Genomic DNA, 20901 nt, shown 5'->3' with positions numbered 1-20901 from the left:
CTACCTTACTCAGCCTGAATATAGCCTAAAACAAGAAAGAGCTGTCTGTTCTAAAAGCAGTAAGATATTAATTCTGAGGCATCTGTTACATTAACGTTGTTCCCATGTGAATGGTTGATAAGGAAAAGCTTCACTCATTTAAAAATATAAACTAATTAAAAGTATGCCTATTTGATGTGAGTAGCTTATTTTTAGTTTTGTTTTTTTTAATTGATTTAAGACAGCTTATGCTATTCTGAGTCAAGTAGTCAAGTCACCCTATAGACTTCTGCTCTTCATTTTATTTTCTTTAATTTTGATTTAATGAAATGGTTCCACTTCTAATTAAAAGTGGTATCTCGAGGACCAAATCTATGTAAACAGCACCTCATGCTGTCTACAAACATGTTAGTCCTCCTAGGAGATTCATATTGGAAGGCTTGCAGTTAAGGCTGCAGAGGCTGTTTAAAGAATAATCAAAGGATGGAAGAAGAACAAGGAAAGAAAAAGGATGTGTGAGAAGGAATATGAGATACAGAGGAATTTGCTGTAATGTTGTAGTCTTACAAATGTGTGACTCTCATGCACCACTGCTGTCATGGAGATCTTGGCTGTGTAATGACCTCGGAAGACATACAGAGCCTCTGTATAGTTGATACTTACGAGCATAAAGGTAAACTAAAATTGTATTTAGACTGAGCAACAAGTTTCTTCAGATGTTATATAGGGCAGTAGGTTTGTTGGTCTGTCGGCAAACAAATCGTATTCCTGAACCTTGCCACCCGTTCAGTGTATGGTTGTTGTAAGAGATGTAACAGTTGACCTTAGCAAAAACCTGAGGCATGGAGCTAGTGGCTTGCCGCTTGGGTTTGTAAGTTGATGGAAACTTCTCTTAATAGGTCAGTGTTCAGCTTAAGTTACAAGATTGTAGCTGTTGTCAGGACAGATTCATTTAAATAACTGTGAAACTTAACCTTTTCCTAGAAAAAGTGTTTGCATGCTTAGGACTAAAATACTTAGTGGGAAATTGACTGGGGAAGGTTTGCCCATGGAAGCATCACCCTGTACTTTCCCCACTCTTGTACTGTTCTGAGAATCAGCTGCAGAGCACTCGTTTATTTGGCTTTGGGACTAAGGTGTCAGGTGCAAGCCATTATCAATAGCTCCTAAAGCAAAAAAAAAAAAAAAAAAAGAACCCCCCCCCCCCCCCCCAAAACCCAAACCCCAAACTGAAGTCTCTTGATGCTGTTTCAGCATAGAGCTGAGCAGGTCCCCATGGCGGTGCTATGAGGTCCTAGGTTAAGCAATCGTAACCAGTCCCATCTATCTTCTTGGTTTCAGAGTGGAGAAAGGGGACGCTGGTGTGGAAGGTAGAATCTAGGTTATAATTCAGCATTTTCTAGTGGGAGTACACAATGCAGACTTGGCAATATTTTCGGTCTCTTTAAAATTAATTTTAAAAAATCTTGTTTACGCTGTATGCGGTAGCTTAGAGGGCCTTAACATTTACATTTGTTTATCCTGCAGCCTAATGAAAAAAAAGATAGTGGGATGAGAGGAAAGCAATCTTTTGCTAAAGCTAAATATAAACCTCTCTTAACTCTAGAATGTCTGGTAAATTAAACTAAGCAATTTCACTGTAGCTACTTGCCTGACTTAGCAGGCTTTAAGTCGGAGCTTCTTGGGTCTCTTTCCGCTCATAATCTTGTTTGAAATCAAGTCTAGCTTTCTTGATCCCTAAATTAAAGCAGCACAAACTAAATCATGGATTGTAAGTGTTGGTGGTGACATCCAGCTCTGAATGAAGCCAGTGTTCCCTGGTGCAGGGATGTAATACCCTGTGTTAAGGCAGTGTTGAACTTCAAAGGTGGCAGATGAGAGGCGGTGACATGCTGTGTTGACATGGTGAGGCAGAAAGGTGGTCCAGCAGTTTTAAGAAGAAGGGGGAAACTGGCATATTTCTGAATCTGACAAGCCTAGTTTATTTTGGTTTTTTTTTTTCCTTAGCTAGAATAATGGTGAATTCTAATAGTGAAGGCCTGGTACCAGTGGTGACAAGCCCCCAGGATTTAGGGTGGATCATGCTGGAGGAGGTATCAACGAGCAAGCAGAAGGCTCAGACTGTCTCAAGCATTTTGCAGAGGGAACAGTAGGACCTTGTACATTGCCCGCAAGGTTTCTGATGGCTGATAGGAAAGAGCAGCCCAGCAAGAGCATGCTCTCAGGGGGCAGTTTGCTCCTAAGACAGGCAGGCAAATATTTGAAGAATGGAAGCTGCTGTCAGTCAGAACCAAGGCTTACGTTCTTGCCTGCTTTGTGAGTCACAGTTTCTTAGTTTTGCTTACCTGCAGTGACTTGCTCAGGTCGTTGCAGTAAAGTTTTCTTAGATTGCTAGTGAAAGTTTGGGCATGTTGAAAATGTTTCCCCAATTCTGAACCAAGAAGGCAATAGTAATCATGCTTCTTGGTTTTAGTGTTTCAGGTTCCCAGTACTCTTGCTTTTGAGATGTATTTTAATTACTGCTTGCAACTCAGGCTTGTGGTAAGATATGCATATAATAAATGTTTGTCATTTTATATTTCTAGGTCCATTAGCCTTCTTTCCTCAGTGGAAGCTGAAACATTATGATGTTATTGTAGGTGTTTTGTCAGCTCGACACAATCATGAACTGCGCAGTGTTATAAGGAACACTTGGTTCAAGCACCTGAAACAACATCCTGCACTGAGCCAACGGTAATCCCTAGTGTTTTGTAATTTGGGGCTTGGCAGGTTGGGGGAGACTGTAAAGCTTAAATATCTTGATTTAATTACTCTTTTTGGACAGTTTTGTTTTTTGTTTTATTTGTGAGCATCTTGTACTCTAATTTTTTAAATCTGCTTAGTAATATATAAGAATACTTCTTGTTCTGGGCTGTAACCTTTTTATGCAAGGAATAAAATGTCATTTTTTGACTGTTCACTGCTGTTTGTTTTTCCAATTAGTTGCCACTGTTCATTAGTGATGTATAAGACTTTCCCTTTTTTGTGTTGCAATGTACGCTTTGTATGGTATGCAACTTGAAATGCTTAGTAATCCAGGATACCTGAAAGAAGGCGGGATCATGTTTGGTGAGAGAACAACAAACACCCTCTTACAACAGCCTTAACTGTAAAGCTCAGGTGTATTTCCCACTGAACCAGGCACACCACCAGAACCCTTCCCACACCTGACAGTCTACAGACAGCCCTGTCCTTGCTGAGAAAGTTCTGCTGCAGTTCATTTCTGGAGACATTGTCATCTTGATAGGCCTCACATCTTGGTACCTGCCTTGCGCTGAAGGCCATTTACATGTGCAAATTTGGTGTCAGCGTGCAGTTGGGAGTGAAGCATAGCTACTTCAGTCATCTAAAAATGTGATACGGAGTTCCTGGAGGATATTTAGCTGCTAGGTGAAAAACTAGGCTGAGGTGGATCCTCTTCTCTTCACACTGCTTGTTGTCTCCTGACTGCCACAACCATGATTAGGGCTGGAAAGAGCAACCTGTTGTTTTGCTACAACCCAAAATGTAGACGTTTCATTGTAACAGATAGTCTGGAGTCCTTGTTCCTTCTTGGATGCTGTGTGCCTTTTCTCTTCTTATTTTTTTCATTGCCTTTTGAATACAGAATATTTAAACAATCTTGAATTAAGTAACAAAGCCAGGCAGGGAAAGGCAGGTCTTCAGGATCCTTCAGTGTTGCCTTAGGTGTTTTTCTGTTTAGTGTGCTGGCTGTCTCGAATCCCATTCCTAGCTGCCAGTCTTCCTGCATACTCATTATGAAATGTGAAACAGCAACGTGGGTTTGGAATTGAGCCCCTCTGAGGGTATTCATTTGGTTGCTCTACATAGACTCATTTGCTGATTTTTAGGGGTTTAAAATCTTAATCCTATGGAAGACAGGCTGTTGTGATGCAATAAGTTTATTGAAGATGGAGGGAGGAGGGAAGAGAACTGGTGTTAATAAAACCAAATTATTTTAGTGTCCTTGTGAAGTTTATAATAGGTGCGCATGGTTGTGCTGTGCCAGTGGAGGACAGAGAAGACCCCTACTCCTGCAAACTTCTGAACATCAGTAACCCAGGTATAGAAGTCAACTTTTATATGATCTGAACTAGAACTAATCATCTTTTCTGAGAGTAGTTTGGGGTGCTTAACTGAGAGAGCCACTCCTGAAGATAAATGCTGCCTAGAACTTGCGCTCTTAGCAGTTGCATAATCTTCCTGTAAGGACCATGTGCAGGTGTGAAAGGGAGAGATCTTTGGGGTGTGAAGGGGAGGCCATTGACTTCTGATGGATTTGCATTTTCCATGCATCGGGGGACAGTCTCTCCCATATAACATAAAATTTTACTCTATTTCTGTGTAAAATGAAGTTGGAGAGAGCTGGAATGACCCGGCCAAGTGTCATGTGTGAAGAAAGTTGCAAGGTGCCAGTCTCGCATGTCAGATGGACTTCTGTGGTGACAAAGTGAATTCTAAGCAAGTCTGGCTGACAGGTTTTTCAGATTGCACTCTAGAGAGAGACCAAGAAATGTACCATGGGGAAAAAATGAAATGCTGCCATCCAAAAATTCCTAAGTAAAATTATAGTCTTCCTGTCACTTTTTAGTTTCTATTTGACTTTTGTTCTTTAATTGCTAGTTAACTAAGGACTGCTTGGCACTTAAGGCATGATTTACTATAAAATGAAACTTCTGTTACTTTCTCTTTTAATGGCAGCATCCACTGCTTAACCAATCTCCCAAGAATAAATGGTACCTCGGGGCTTAGGGAGGTGATAATGCCAAAAAGCAGGCAGCTGAATTCATTGGAGCTGTATGCCATTTTGATACATGAATATATACATGCTAATATACAGATATTCATGCAGTCAAATAGCATTTTTGTCTTCACTCTGTGAATTTATTGTGTTTTTAATCTTTTCCCTGTGGATACATAGGCATTGACTTGCAATTGCTGGTAGCCTGTAGGTTACTGCATCACTGAGTTTCTCCTTGCTGCAGTCTGCAGCCAGTTGTATTTTCTTCTCCTCCAGTGTTTGATTGTCCTTGTGCACTTGTGAGCTGTGCTAATTAATCAGAATGCTTTGTGTGTATCCAGTGTGCTTTGCGTGTGTCCAGTTCCAGAACTATGAAGTCTTCTCACATTACCTCTGTCCTTTCTTTTCCATACAGTTTTGAATCAGGAAATTGAAGCGTTCAGTCTCCCTGAGGACGTACCTTCTGTGCTCTCTGAAGACAGAATTGTCAGTGTGAACTTCCGTGTACTTTACCCCATTGTCATTACCAGTCTTGGGGTATTTTATGAGGCTGATGGGGTGGGATTCCAGAGGAACATCACTGTAAAATTGTACCAGGCAGAACATGAGGTAGAGTATTGTAATTATCTTTTGAAAGTGGACTAAATCACGTTGTCTCTTTATTGTGGATTACATTCTTACAGAAAGCAACATGCTGTGTTGATGATGTAGAAAAGTACTTAACTGACAAGCATATGAATTCTATTTTTGCTCTGTTGAATTGTAAATTTGTATTTCACAGAGAGAAATACACACACAGACACACACACATATATATATAACCCGGATGAGGAAAAGATGAAATTCACAAAGTGCTATGAGTTAATATAAATGCTGTTTTGAAAGAGCACTTATATCTAATTCCAAGACATAATTTTGATTGCGTTTTGAGTTTCTAAAGTATTGATAGGTATTAAGGAGTAAAACATAAACTGTTGAATATATTTAAAACACGTTTAGAAAGACACATTGGGGACCTTCAAGCAGAGAGATGCAGTAACTTTTTCTTGTCTGTCTTCTGGCAAAACATTCTGAGATTTCTAGAAACTGGTATTATTTACAGGTAATAATAAAACCTCAGTGATAATTCTCCCCACTCCCAAGCTGTTATGGGTTTAATAGAATAGCTTAGTGCTAACCTGGAGGCAAAAATCATTGCGCGTGATTGTTGCATTTGGTATATTGCATTTATCCCTACCAATAACTTGATAAATTTAAGGTAATAATTGAAATTAACTACAGCAAATGTACTGGAGTATGGCTTTTATGATGAAATTCCAAGGAGCTGAGTTTATAATAGCAAAAAAAAAAAAAAAAAAGTATACTGTAATCAGGTTTACGTTTGCTACACGGTAGGATTCTAAACATTGAGAGCCAATAACATGATCCGCATCAGTTTTTTACTTCCAAAGAAGGAGAAAAACTAGTATCATAAGAGAGCTTGGAGAGTGTTTTCTCCAAGACTGGGAATCTGGCCATGCAGCATCTTTATGTCATTTGTTATCATCTAAGAGCCATTTGATGGCCTGTGTAGTAGAGTAGCAATTGAGTTTTAGGGGTCAGCATCCTCTGCAATTAGTAGTAGGCAGCTATTGAAACAGAAAATAGAAAGTCTGTAAACTGGGGGAGGAGCCTGAGTCTTCCAGACGGTGTGCTCTGCTGGCTGGATTCTAGCTGAACTTGCACTCTCATTCCATTGTTGCTTGCTTCCACCGTATCAGTCCAACACTTGATTCTGTGGTGTCTAAGACTGTTGTGAGAATAAAACTTTTTAAGTTGAATACAATCAAGAAGCCTCTTCCCATTGTAACTCACTGAGATGATCAAGACTTGCGTAATCTCACAGCACTTTTAATGTGTTTTCTACGTTTTTCCCTTTTTCTGTTGTTTACAGGAAGCTCTCTTCAGTGCTCGCTTTAGTCCGCCAAGCTGTGGGGTGCAAGTGAACAGACTGTGGTACAAGCCAGTAGAGCAGTTCATTTTGCCAGAGGTATGTGCAGGGTTGGAGCTGCCTGCAGTTCTTCAAGTCAGCTGGAGAGACTGACTGATAAAACTGCCTTTCGCTTGAGGCAGGAAAGGGCAAGCGAATACCTCTAGAATGTTAGTTGAGGGGATATGCTGAAATCCAGAATTTCTTTTTCGTCGTCTCATTATCACCAGTAGTTATAAAGCCAAAGCCTGAAAAAGACACATTGATGAAAAAATTACATGACAAATAGTAGCAATTTCAGAAACCTTTTTAGTTTCTGACTGAAAATTATACCTGGTTCCATGCTGTGGGAGTTTACCGGAGAATGGGACGCTTCTTTCTCCCTCCTGCTTTTTCAGACATTAGTACACAAGATAGGGATGGGAGGATGGCACCAATTGCTGGGGAGCAGCTGGAAAAGAGCTTTCTGCTTCTGATGTCTTGGACATAACGGCAAGATACTGTGTGTTACGTTTGCAATGGTGGTATTAGCTGAATAGTTGCAATTGAGAAGGTCTTACTGAGGGCTGCTGAAATTTTGGTTATTCTTTTTCTGGCCACACTAGTGAGGAATCGTTTGTTCATTGAACCATGCAAGGAAACAAGAATTAGAACTTCAGGAAGATCTTTAGTAGGGCCCATCTGCAATATGCTGGATGGAATACATCATGCACAGAAGACTGACATTTGGGTTTTTAAAATGTGTCAACATCCTAAGGCAGGAGTGGTTTTTTGCCCCCCTTCCCCCCACCCTTTTTTTTTTTTTTTTTTTTTTTTTTTTTTCTTGTAATGGACACTCCTCAGAAATTTGGGAGAAGACTGCTTTTTGGACAGTTAGGAGTGTTAGCATTCTTGTGTGTCCTGAGATGCCATTGTCTAAGCTAACAAGGTGGAGTCTAAAGTTGTCTTATTTTCTTTTTTCTGTTTTTGTTTGTTTGTTGGTTTGGTTTGAATCTTCTTTGGGATTGGGGATGCAGTCCAAGAGTAGTGTTTTTGTATAGGGATATAGAACCTACTTGTGGCTGCTTAGGAAGGAAGGTGATTAAACACAGAACAGAATATAGGTAGGAAAAAAATGTATATTGTTACAGTGAAGGTGTAGTGAATAGAAGTTGACTTAGAATGAGAATTCTAGTTCAGCCAGCTCTCCCAGGTACATTTCAGCTGCCATTTTAGGCTGTTTCGCTTCATTTAAGTATTCGCCTATATGACTGGACTCTTGCTCCTATATCTGTAAGTTGTCTTTGGGTCTGGGTTGCTTTGTTATGCAAGAAATTAAGTGTTTTATGAAAAACTGGAGCAAGAGAAGTCTAGAAGAGAGGAGATTTGGGGGCAGTTTAATCACTGATTTAATCCCCTGGCTCTATAAGAATGGATGCGTTTTGAAACCTGCTCTTTTTAAGGGAATTGGCAACTGATTAATTGGTTTATCATCTTAAACAGTTTTTGCTGAATACTGTTCAAGTTATGCTGGCAGGAGACATTTCAAGTCAGCAGACCTCTTGCAGTATTTTGTGCTTATGTTTTGACAATCCAATTTGATGTCAAAATGATTGAGGGGTTTTCAGGTTTTTAGAAAGTATTGGTTACCCAGTAATTTGGTAGTGTAACATGTAAGCCTTTTCCCTTTAAGACTTTGTTCTGAGATTCTAAAATGCTAGGCAGTTGTAATTTTGCTAGAAATGATTGCATTTTTCCTGAGAGGCAGATGGGAAGTATTTCATTTAGAAAGGGGATATTAGTATTCATATATTTCTTTGTGTGGGCTTCCTTAATCTGATACGTGTCATAAGCTGAATGCTTACAGGATAACATGACATTTCTAATGTAGATTAATAGGGCTTATGCACAGCGTGTAGTCTCCGGTGATGCTTGGGGTGCTGAACCATAGAAGATGATTCAGAGGGGACAGAATGCCCACGTGTTCCTGTCTGTTTGAGAGCAGTACATGTAGTGAGCGGTTTAATTGTCACAAGGTGGTTTCTGAGACAATATCTATTCTCTGCTTTTCTACCTTCAAGAAGTAATGGATTGTACAGGCTGCTGAAGAGCTTCATTCATCTTCCGGCTGAAGTGCTGCTCTTTCTGCTTGTCTTGGGGAAAGGAGGGGAACTGCAGCATTAGAATAAGCATCTGGCAGGCCAGATTGTGAAAGACAGAATCGATCATTCAGCTGTGGAACGACTGAAAGCACAGAAGAACAGAACCACTAGCAGATAACTAAAACTCACACAGGGGCTCTTAAGCCAGGTCTTAGCAATGCACTTATTTTGTCAAAAAGCCACGGGCTGCTTGCATGGAAATGGGACTCTCGACTACGCATGCTCTGTATTACTAATGGGGAGTAGCTTTAGAAACAAAAAGCACAGCACTGTTTGACGTTGGGAAAGGGGTTTGGCAGGGCTGCATTATGTCAGTACACCTGTTCGGTATTCACTGTAAATGCCACTGCGCTCTGGCAGCAACAAGGCTGGAATTTAAATGGGGAAAAACAGATGATGTAGTCTCAGGTGTGCCACTAATGTTTTCGCTTTAAGCATTTTCAGGCCCCAGCTTTCATTAAGCGGCTCAGAGTAAGACTAGCTAAAGGCTAAAGTCATTAGAAAATTTGCTTACAAGTCTCTCAACCTGGAAAATAACGACGGTTTGCAGCCGTAGGACACCTTGCACTGAGGTTCCCTGGTAATAGCAGATTAAGACTCTTGGTACATGTTTAAAGTCAGTATTGGTAATAGTCAGTGGTGAGAATTTTAATGTTTCTGGTTGCTGAGGAGGGAGAGGACTCTCAGGCTCATAAACAACTTACCAAAGGTTCCGTCTGTAAACAAGGCACAGAAGTGGGATTAGAGCCCGGTCCCTACAGCAAAAAACATTGGAATGGGAGACGATAGCCACTGCAAATAGAGAAATTGAGCATGTGGTTTTTACTGTGCAGGGTGTTCAGGGGTCCTGCCGCTAAAAAAGGTCTTAGTAGCGGTCCGTTTGTTCTGATAACTGACAGGTAGTTAAACAAGGGGGAGGTATTGAGTGTGTAAGTCAGGCTTGACTAAACACTGACTAGTTCCAGTACTAGATTATAAAGTTGGCTTTATAAATAATAGATGAGAGGCTTCTGAAATATGCAGCTGTCATTAAATACCGCGACTGCTGCAGATGTTAAGACCTACTTCTAGAGGAAAGCAAAGAACTGAGCTGAACTCAGTGGCGTGTCTGTAACTGGAGAGTTTCTGGAGTACAAGGAGGCTAAAATGGAGAAGAGCTGAGAAGTTAGTACGAGTAAACACTTTCTACAGCCACAGAGGTGCATCCACAATACATGAAACAAGTTGTTTCCGTGTTCCAAGTTCCACTAGCTACCAGTATTTTTCCTATGAAATGGGGAGAAACACAATAGAATGCGCTTATCTAGCAGTCAGGAGTATAATGACCCTACAGCTACTCTATACTACCTTGTCATAAGGGTGAAATTGCTTTAAAAGAATTAGCAGTACCAGTACTCTTACTGTTCAACATACCACGTGTCCCTTTGCATGTTCTTAGGGGGTCTTCAGGAAAGTCTTCACATTAAAATGGGTAAGAGTTGGACTGTTGGGCGGGTTAGTTTCAAGTGGAGATGAAATGCTTTTAGATGCAAGAATTTTTACGCAGACATACACACAAACACACACACACACACGTATCTAAACCCATGGAGTGACATAACTTAAAGTGAGAGTTAAACCCAGCAAATTTTAAAGATACTCACTTGTGTTTCTCTTCCTTTCACTACTAGCCAAGATGTGAGGTCAGAGCTCTGTGACACTCCTACTGTAGCTTGTGACAGCATTGCCAGGATAAAGGTGGCTGTGTTTTCCTTTAAGTTTTGCTGATGTCAGGACTGAGTCTCTGATCTCTGGTTTTGGCAGACAGCTAAAAAGCAGCGCTTATTTTCAAATCTGTTTTAATGTATTCTCTTTGTAAGGCAGGATTTTATAGTTGATTTTTTAAAGTTCACTTCAGGTTACCTTTAAATGCCATCTTAATGATGTTAGAAAGCAAAAACCTTTTCCGCTAGAATTCTGTTAAAATTTTAATGTTCCTAATATAGAAATTCATGATTAGTCTTAAAAGCATGATTACGTGTTACTGAGTTTCACAGATGTATTTCTTTTATGTGTAATTTACTTCTGTTGAAGTGTAAGCAAAACATCAGTGTTGTGCGTTCAAGCTATGTGCTGCACGAAGTTGACTATTTTAAAATAAAAAAACCCCAAACTGTTTGATTTTCATCCTTTGAAGTCTTCGAATACCTGCATAACAGTGTTTTGCTCTCCTACCAGAGTTTTGAAGGTACCATTGTGTGGGAAAGCCAGGATCTTCAGGGCCTTGTTTCAAGAAATCTTCATAAAGTGATGGTGAATGATGGAGGAGGTGTTTTCAGAGTCATTACAGTGAGTCACCTCACCTTCCACCGTGGTTCTGTTTTTCCTTAAAGTCTTGGGTATTTAGCATTTTGCTTTCCTGTGTTTCTCTGTAAATTGTTGATTCAGTTTGGCTTCTCCTGTTGTCTCAGCAGGGAAGTTTGTTTTACCAGGGAAAAGGACAAGGGCATGCAAAAAAAATTATGCTAGTAAGCGGCATTTTCTTTTCTTTTGAAGGGAGTAAAGTTCACTTACTGCCTTGGTCAGGTGTGAAGCGTTATCAGTATATCAGAGATGGCAAAATGTGGGTCAAAAATCCTATGCTAAAATCCCAGTTGATGGGAATAAGGCTGTTTTTTGCTTTTTAGCAGTGTGTCTGTCGTCCTGTCAAAACATTGCTTGCTTAAATGTGCTGTGCCTGTTGTAATTAATAACTTTACACTTCACTCTCTACTTCAAAACGCGTTTTCTAAAAGTTTCAGTGGTACTGCTAGTTTTAGGTCAAACTTCAAAAAATGCCACAAAACTTTACAGTTAAAAATCATACTCTTTCATTGTGCAGGTACCTAAACCAGAAGAGTTTTGTTTTAATTCTCAGTTCCAGAAAACCTCACACCTTAAAATCATAGGGAAAAACACATCAGTGATGAGAGATGAACTAATTTATTTCTTTCCATTAATCTGTCTCTAGCAGGCAGGGGAAGGGTTACTGCCACATGAACTCACAGAAGGTGTGGAGGGAATAGCAGGTGGTTTTATCTACACCATTCAAGGTAAGTCTGCAAAATGTAGCGTCACATTTGATGTTAACGATAAACCAGGAACTTTAAACTACATTTCTGAGGTAAAATTTGTGCTATCTCTATGAATCTGATCACCTTAAATTTTCTTTTAGTAGAAACAGTTAATGTCTTTCTGTTTTTTTGTTTTTCTGTGTTTTTGTTTGTTTGTTTGTTTGTTTTTTAATGCCTAATATCCTGATGTGGTTTCTTCGCTTGCCCTTGGTCAGCCACTTCAGTTGACTTGCATGCCTTTGCCTTTTTATTAACAGAAATACCATTTTTACCTAGACTCTCTTCTCTGTCCTTGTTTTTTGTTACCCAAACCCAAGTTAAAAAATGTTGTGCAGTGAAATAATTCCCTGATAATTTTCACATTTTTCCAGTCCTGCTACTGTTAGCAGTACCGTGTCATGATGTTTAACATTAACTACTGACAAACGGTGACTACCTAACATAGCCTGCTTTTCTACCCCTCTTGTTGCTGTTTTACACCTTTTTCAGCAGAATGGTCAGAGACTGTACAGGAGACCTTTCCCAGTGTCTAAGGCTCTGGCCACATAGCACTAGAATTGATATATTCTTATCAGTCAACCCTAGCCAACGTAAACCAGTGACTTTCAGAGCATTATTGTAGGATTTTCCTAACCCCAGAACTGAACACTTCTTCAGATTGGTTTTTGACAGTTTGTATACGATCCAAGAGAAATGTGTGTAGGTATGCATCTTTGTTTAATGATGGGTGCTGTTTCTTTCAGAAGGTGATGCTCTTTTAAAAAGCCTCCATACTCGCCCAGGAAGGTTTACAAGTCACGTAAAAAATCTTGAAAAAGAAGATGCTTTATTGAAGGAAGAAAGCAGTACCTATGATGATATTGTTTTTGTAGATGTTATTGACACTTACAGAAATGTTCCAGCCAAACTGCTGAACTTCTACCGATGGTGAGTTGAACAGGATTCTCTTATCTTAATCTCTTATCTTGTCCTAAGAGAATAAGATTCTATTCTCTTAGGAATGTTGCTGTTGGTAGTGCAAGATGATCCAGCCTATTACATTATCTGAAAGGTTCCACAGAATACATACGTTATGTGATTTACTTTATGAAGTTGTATTTCTTTTTCACAATTTTGGGGGCATGTAGTAACTAAAATAATAGAATCTATGTTTTTTGAATGCTGACCCTTGGTGGCTGAAATAAGCGTGAACTGGGAAGACAGGCTTGTGTTCTAAGAGTCCAGGTGTGCAAATTTTCAGTCTCCTTTTAATTTCTTTTAATTTGTTTCTGACCAAAACCTAGGTTTTTATAAGGATGGCTTGTGACCAGCTCGTATTTTACTGTTTCAGTTTGTGGCCAGTGACTCTTGTCCTGTCATTGGGCACCACTGAAAAGAGCCTGGCTCTGTCTCTTTACGCCCTCCCTTCAGATCTTTATATATTTTTATATACTGATGAGCTCCCCTTGAGCCTTTTCGTTTTCCAGGCTCAACAATCCCAGTGCTCTCAGCCTTTCCTCACAGGAGAGATGCTCCAGTCCCTTAATCATCTTGGTGGCCCTTTTCTAAACTCTCCATCCAGTAGGTCCGTGTTTCTCTCTCCTCTCTGAGGAGCCCGAGACCGCACACTGTACTCCAGGTGTGGCCTCGCCGGTGCTGAGTAGAGGGGAAGGACAGGAAGCTGCTGTACAGGGGGAAGAAGGGTTGAGGGGAAGAATTTTCATAGTTAATACATTGCCTGTGGTGAATCTAGTAAGTTACTGCCTCTAACTTGCAATTCTTTCCATTACTCTGAGACAGCTGTTTCAATTAATTGATGTTGCCGTGGGGTGAGAAATACAGCTGACAGTTTTAGGTGCTTGCAAGCTTATGTACTCACTTAACAAATCTCATGGTTATGAATGTAAAAAAAAAAGGGAATGTAAATGTCAAAACTTAGGGTTTTTTGATCATTTCTTACAGGTTAGCAAATTTTTCAAGATTTAGTAATGAAAAGCTTAAGAAAAATGCCTTTCTTGTGAAGAGAAATTACCCTTAAAAACAATGTTGGTTAATCAACCCAGGAATAATCCCGAGAATCTTAAGCTTCTTTGGTTGTTTTACAAGTGACAGCTATTCAGCTATCGCAGACAGTTAAAGATTGCTTTTTTTCGTATTTGAAGTGTGCTTTACTGAGGAAGATCAAGTACCAAGTTGTTTCCGCAGATGTTTCGTACAGCCTGCTACAGTTGTACTGCCCTCGAACTGCCTGTCTCACGCTGAAGCGTTAGGCTACTGATGTGCAGCCACTGGCTTTGAACAGCTGTGCTGCCATCGTCAGCAGGGATTCAGACCCTTCTGAGGTCAGTAGTGTTTTAAGATGGATTCATTAGCAAATCCTCCATCTGTCCTAGAGAAAAAAACTTTTCTTCAGCTCATACACAAATCTGTGTTGTAAGATCATCATAGGATGCACCTGCCTCTCCTTTCTGTAGGACAGTCAGCCTCGGGCAGTAGGGCAAACATGTAAAAGTCAAGGGTAGGAAGGTCGTTCCTTCCCTCTTCCTTCCCCTCTGCTTCCTAGAAAACCCTTGCAGAATGTTCTGTTGTGTAACTGTAGTTTGTGGGCTGCAGCTCGGCATCTCATCGCTTTTTCTTTTTTTTTTGGCTACAGGACAATTGAATCAACGAGTTTTGATTTGTTGCTGAAGACAGATGATGACTGTTACATTGATCTGGAGGCTGTTTTTAACAGGATAATGCAGAAAAAATTGGACAGGCCAAACATTTGGTGGGGAAAGTGAGTGAGTTTCTTGTTTTGTTTGTTTTTTCAACGTGTCTTTAAGAGATACCATATCTTTAGTGAATGGTTTACTGCTTTAAGTCTGTTTTCATGTGGGTTCCCCTTTTCTACCTATGGAAACTAGTTATAAAAAGCAGGACTTTTGTGTGGTAAAACTTTGCATCTCTGAATACAGAGATCAGTCCTCTACAATAGCTTTCCAGAGCATCCCTTTACAAGGAGTTGAACTTGCCAAATACCTAGTTTTAAAAAGTGTTGCATATGTCTTTGTCGTGATACTCAAGTTAATAAAAGTATTCCATCTCTACAGTAAAGTTAGAAGGCAAGCACATACTAGAAGTGCAAATGTTGCTTTTTCTGAAGCCACTGTGATTTTTCTGGTGGGCTTGAGGAAATGGGGTAAACAGGAGAAAGAAAATTATCTTTATAGGCTGCACTTTATTTTGAAGTCTGAGTGGCAGGTATTGCTACCCATTTTGCTGCTGTCTGAAATGGCAGATCCAATTCATGAATTCTTCAGTGAAGTTCCCCAGCCTGTATTATGCTTGGGAATAACTAGGAGGATCAAAATAGCCCGTTTCTTCCCTTCCATCCATGGAATGCATTGCTACACTGGTGTAACATCCAAAATAACGTTCAATACAGCACAACGACGTGATGTGTCTTCCTGTGGCCGTACTGAAGAAATGCTGGCCTTTGCTGCTAAAGGTGTCTTTGCGGATCTGGTACTGACTGTTGCTTATTCATAAAGTGTGTGGAGTCGTGTGGAATAGCTGGCTGTCTTACGATGATCTCAAAGATCGGAGTGGTGGGCTTGTGTTCCCCAGCCGGTACAAAACCCCCTGATTGCCTGATACCTGTTACATCTTCTTGGGGCTACCTTTACCCCAAGGCAAGGCTGATAGTGAAGGTAAGATAGGTTCATTCTAGCAGAGTAAAAGGTCGGGAACTTGATGACAAGATGGAAACCAACTTGCAAAAGGAAAACCAGCACCATGTGTAAGCTGCCTGGGCTGCTGATCCAGCTGGTGTAGGGAAGGCTCTTCTGGAGTATCTTCTTGGCTGTAAGAGCTGAGGATGTGATACCGGATTGCCCTCCTTCTCCCTGGCGTCCCTAGCTCTGTGTTGCTGCCTACCATGGGCGTGCTCCTTGGCCAGTTTTCTGGTTGTGTTCAGCTTTGTGGGTAACCACGGAGTGTGCAGGCGTCTTCTAAGTGCTTTTGGGGGATCCTTCCAAGCTCTCCTACCTTTCAACTCAGTGATGTCTTGTATATTTAGCCTTGAGCATTGGGGAAGGCGGGGCTTCTCTGAGAGCTGGTTCTGTTGTGTGGAGACCGTAACTTCCTGAGCCCTTGAGGAGACTTTACTGATGGTCTCCCTTCCTTCTGCTCCTCTGAGCATGTCTGAGAACTCAGACCTTGCATTCTTCACTTAGACCTTATTAAGCTGTCTCTAGTTCAGACAAGTTTCTTGTTTGTTGCCAAGTGTTCCTTATGATTTGTTAATACTTAATTAATTGCTGTATTCTTAAAGAAACTCACCAGAGTTCTTGCGGATTCTGAAATTACCAGGTCACTCTGGTAGAAATGAAGGATGAGATCTCAGTGAAACTGGGAAGGGAATGCTTTGGATTGAGCGGCACTTAGGTATGCTGTCAGTCAACAGACCTTTTCTGATGTCACTGATTTTAAACGACCATTTAAAAAGCTTATCTAGCTAATCTTAAGAGCTTTCAGGACTGCAGGCTGGAAAACCAAATGGTCCAGGTATCCTACTTAAGATTTGGCTCATCTTGGAGAGAACGTACTTAAATTACTGCCGTTCTGTTCTCTTAAAACTGCAGTCAAAAGACTAGTCCCCCTCAGGCTTGAGAGAGGTGTCTTTGACAGATCATGTCTGCGAATGACCAAAGTTATGCTGGGGTAGAAGGTACCAAGCTGTTTCCAAGGGCGACTGGGCCTAAGATGAATCTGTAAACAAACAGTTCACTGAAGCCGACACACCCACCACGCTATGGAAAGCCGTGGGAGTTCAGAACGGCACCTTTTCTTGACCTTAATTAGGCCAAAAAGAAACTTCAGATACTTGAAGTCTTCCGTGAAGGTATGTTTCATTTGTACCATGAACCTCCCCTTTTCCTGGGGTGTAAGAGATGCTGTTCAGTGTAACGTGCTCGATGTTCTTCCAGTAACATATTTCCAGGCTTGCCTCAGAATGGCCATCGAGTGACCTTAGGAGGATCGATAATGCTTTCTTCTGCAGTCTGCAAAAATGAGTTGTGCTGAGTCTGGCTGTAGAAATGGTGTGTTAAGGTATCAAGTAATTTTATTAGGTTACTGACAAAAGGAAGTGACAAGTCGTGCTGAGACAAGAGTTGGACAAAATGTCATCTTTTCTGTATGTCTGTGGGAGAACCTCATGCAGGGGTGACATCTTCATGCGTAAATTCTGTAAGTCACGTTTTTCAGGTAAGGCAAGTGTGAGGTGTAGTGAACAACGTTAAAATGACTATGGAAGTATAAAACGATTAGCAAAGCAGGTGCCTCTCGGTCTGGAGGGGGTTGTACCCTTCCTGCGGTGACTTGCTGGAGTGGAAGATACCGAATCTAAAGCGAATTCAGGTATCGTATGTGAATTTTATCTGCTTGGTGCTTTAACATGTCAGCTTCAGCCATGCACGTGTAGCATCCGGTAACAGATCTGCCGCTCACCTGTAATTCCTCCTACGGCTGCTGTCTCACAATTCTTGGTAGCTCACTAAAGCTTTCAGCTGCACACACTCCTGACGGAATTCAGCAGCGCTTGAGCCTGTTTACAAAAAGGGGGAGCAGCTGGTGCATCGGCAGTTACGCCACTTAGCTGCGAGTGCATGAAGCCCTTGTAAGGTAAGAGCAGTGTAGTAGCAGCATGTTCCCGACGGGAGAAAGCAGGGCCTTTCTCGCTGCCTGACACAGCAGTTCGCAGGGTGCGCAGTGCTGCACGGCAGCACGGTAAAGCCAGCAGTGCCACGCTGCCCGGGGGTGGCGGTCAGACTGGGGGCACTGGGCAGACAGAGCGTTGCTGGCTTCCTGCAGGCCTCGGGGAGCAAGTACAATCTTCCTCAGAGAAGACAACCGCCAGGCAGGTTTTTTGTAATTCAGTGATGGCAGCCTTTGTTGGATGTGCCACAACTTTGGATGTTTGTCGAGTTCCATTTGGAAAACAGCTTCGAGAAGGTGTATATAAAAAAACCAAATCACTTTGCTTTACTTCCTGGTTTTTAAGCAGCCACTAGTTTTATCAGGAAAACTGGTTGTGCAGCATCGCTGTACCTGTGTGCCTGCTGCAGGCACCCACTTTGTGTCGTGTTGATTAACCAGAGGGTGGGACAAAGATGTGCTTGTTACAGGACACAGGGAAGGATGTTTGCGCTTACCTGGATCACAGCCCAGCAGCAGGCGCAGACATGCTGAAGACCTGACTGTCAGTGTTGCGTTTCTTTCTGTTCTGAGAGCTTTCTCTTATTACCAAAGACTGGGCCCAAACAACCGTTAAGCTTTCAGCGTTCAATTAGATGCATACCTTATAGAAATAAGGGCAGGAACTACAACTGGGATCACCTTCTACTTCTTCCTCTTAATACTGTTTGTTATCAGTGTCAGCTTCAGTTAGCCGTGTTCACACAGGGGCTTCGTGAAAACATCTCATGTCTAACATGGTCTTCAGTTTCAGACTAAATTGGGCAGTTGATCGAACTGGGAAATGGCAAGAGCTGGAATACCCGAGTCCTGCATATCCAGCCTTTGCTTGCGGGTCCGGCTACGTCATCTCCAAAGACATCGTTCAGTGGCTGGCAAGCAACTCTGAAAGATTAAAGACGTACCAGGTAGTAATGCGTTGGTTCAGTTTTTCTATCTTAAACTGGTCTGGGGAGCAGCCTATATACTGGGTGAGCTGGAAAGAGCGTTGCTCAAGCATCAGCATTGGGTTCTCCCGGTTAATGCTGGCTTTTTGCAGTGCTTTTGGCTGCTGCACTTAGTGTCTGTTCTAGGTCAAAGCACAAGTGTTCTGGACTGAGAATCTCTGGAGCCGTAATCCTGGTTTTTCTACTCTCTTTAAGAACAGTGCATTGTCACAGGAAAGCTGGGAGGATTAATTTAACACCTCCAAAATAGCCAGACATAGGTTTTTGGGGTTACAGTTTTCACTGCTGGTACAAGATATTTAGTTCACAATTTATTTACTTTTTAGTTGACAAAGTCCTGCTTTCCTGATGCTAATATCTGTATTTTTTATTTTAATGTGTTGTTTCAGGGTGAAGATGTGAGTATGGGCATCTGGATGGCAGCTGTAGGACCCAAGCGGTATCAAGTAAGTCTCAAGAAATTATCTGACCTTATGGAAAGAGAACATGTCTGTTGCTCCAAGTAGCATAAAAAAGGTTTGGTTTTTTTTCTTAAAAAAAAAATAATTGAAACAGCTATTGGGTTCAAATCCAGAAAAAAATTGTTAAGATGTATTTAAAAAAAAACCACAACCACAACCACCCCACCCCACCCCTCTATTCTCTGAATAGGTTTGGCAGATCAGAGAGGGACACATACCTCTAGCTGGTGTGCAAGGTTTGTTGCTAGAAACAATGGAAAACCGATTCTTGGAAGCAAAGCCTGTTGAAGACTAAATTCTTTGCAAGAAAACCTATTGAACTGGCTCTCCCTCTAACAGGATAGTCTCTGGTTGTGTGAGAAGACTTGTGAGAGTGGCATGCTGTCCTCCCCCCAGTATTCCCCACAGGAACTGAGAGAGCTCTGGCGATTAAAGGAACTGTGTGGAGATCCTTGTAGATGTGAGGAAAGATGATGGACTCGCCTCGGAAAACAGGGTAGCGTATAACGATCGTGGAGGAGTGTACATTTGGATTCATTCTTGGAACAATAAGGAATATCAAGGTATCTTTTAATGTTGGGTTTCAGCTAAAGTATAACAATATTTGCACATCCCTTTTGATAATTACAAGTGGACTGATGCTATTCATTTTCTATAGTATAGATGTTGATCTGACAAAAACCAAAATGTTTAAGATAAAAAAAATTCCTTTTTATATAAAGTCAAAGACCTACTTGTAATTAATAAATACACATAAGAATGCCAACTAGCCTGTCTTTTGTAAATTAAAGTACTACTGATTTAACTCAGTGTAAGGATCCAGCGGAGAGCTGTGCTCAGCACCAGGGCACCTGGTGGGTCTTGCTGCAGCAGGTTCGGAGCTGGCTGACGGGTTGCCCTCATCTGCGCAGGGGCTGGGGCAGCGAGGGGTTAGGATTTACGTTTAGTTTGTTTGTTTATTCCATTGTCATTTTAGATAAAAACAACAGCAAAGTTTGCTTATACCAAATCTCGAAGTACTGCAAACGTGGCCTGATTAGGAGGGATTTCTGATAGCTCAGTGTCTTATCAGGTATGAATCTGAGGGTACGCAACAGAAAGTAAAGGAAGATTGAGGAACAGCACCCTAAAGAATGTGAAATAAATAGCGATGCCTTGCAGTAGGCAAAGAACGTATTTATTCTGTGGTAGGTTAATGCTGTAGGGTAGAATAAAGGCCTGTGGGATTCTGACCTTACATAGTCTAAGGCGGTGTAGATACTGCTACCGTTACTGCTCTTTTACTTTTGATTGCTTTAAGGTGAAAACTACAAGTAGCCTCTTTGAGTGCAGCACTGCTTTTGTCCTATTATATAAACAAGGAGATCACAACTAAATCATGTACTCAGTTCAGAAAAAAAAAGTTCTCACTGCTGCAGCGGGAAGGGAGTGTAAAAATCTGGCAAAAGGGGTACCTTGAGTTTTATTTAATTGAAGCATTTAAGCACTATTTGATATCTCTCAAGTAAGAATTGAGCCCAAAGCAATCTCTTTCATGGAGACTGACGATTCAGCGTAGGAACTGAAAGTGTTACTGTGTAGCCCTCTGGTGCCACGTATGAAATTCCCGTTCTCCCATACGTGTGTTCAGGCACCGGCTGTCCGTACTGGCTGCAGGCGGTCTGTACCTCTTCTGCAGATCCAGTGTTGGCTTTTCCTTCAGGGTCATCAAGAGTCCCTCCTTACCACCGTACTAGCACACAGTCTCCGTTTTCTATTGAGTAAAACTGCAAAGGCTTTAAGTCGTTGTCTAGTTCAACTTCTTTTCCTTCCAG

The 20901-nt window shown here is 41.3% G+C and overlaps 2 protein-coding genes across 12 annotated transcripts in view; one reads left to right on the top strand and one right to left on the bottom strand.

The window, feature by feature from the left end:
• The window catches only part of B3GALNT2 (beta-1,3-N-acetylgalactosaminyltransferase 2), a 27917-nt gene extending 8061 nt beyond the window's left edge, over positions 1 to 19856 (top strand). Inside the window, exons 2-12 of one of the 5 annotated variants that reach the window (XM_056344703.1) lie at positions 2565 to 2712; positions 3981 to 4081; positions 5175 to 5368; positions 6693 to 6788; positions 11087 to 11197; positions 11862 to 11940; positions 12708 to 12888; positions 14594 to 14719; positions 18428 to 18587; positions 19016 to 19072; positions 19427 to 19856. In XM_056344703.1, coding sequence (XP_056200678.1) covers positions 2565 to 2712; positions 3981 to 4081; positions 5175 to 5368; positions 6693 to 6788; positions 11087 to 11197; positions 11862 to 11940; positions 12708 to 12888; positions 14594 to 14719; positions 18428 to 18587; positions 19016 to 19072; positions 19427 to 19561 — 1388 coding nt within the window. In that variant the 3' untranslated portion in view covers positions 19562 to 19856. Of the gene's footprint in view, positions 1 to 2564; positions 2713 to 3980; positions 4082 to 5174; positions 5369 to 6692; positions 6789 to 11086; positions 11198 to 11858; positions 11941 to 12704; positions 12889 to 14593; positions 14720 to 18427; positions 18588 to 19015; positions 19073 to 19426 lie in introns of all 5 variants that reach the window. The other 4 variants (XM_056344700.1, XM_056344701.1, XM_056344699.1 and 1 more) reach the window with 4 other exon arrangements.
• TBCE (tubulin folding cofactor E) overlaps positions 19641 to 20901 on the bottom strand; it is a 29436-nt gene continuing 28175 nt past the window's right edge. For 6 of the 7 annotated variants that reach the window (XM_056344694.1, XM_056344692.1, XM_056344697.1 and 3 more), the window contains one exon: positions 19641 to 20901. In XM_056344694.1, the coding sequence (XP_056200669.1) occupies positions 20809 to 20901 (93 nt within the window). In that variant the 3' untranslated portion in view covers positions 19641 to 20808. The other variant, XR_008822795.1, reaches the window with a different exon arrangement.

This window comes from Falco biarmicus, chromosome 6 (assembly GCF_023638135.1).
Source record: "Falco biarmicus isolate bFalBia1 chromosome 6, bFalBia1.pri, whole genome shotgun sequence".
Classification (NCBI taxonomy): Eukaryota; Metazoa; Chordata; class Aves; order Falconiformes; family Falconidae; genus Falco; species Falco biarmicus.
The sequence above is the reverse complement of the archived record's forward strand: the minus strand, read 5'-3'. Positions and strand labels throughout refer to the sequence as shown.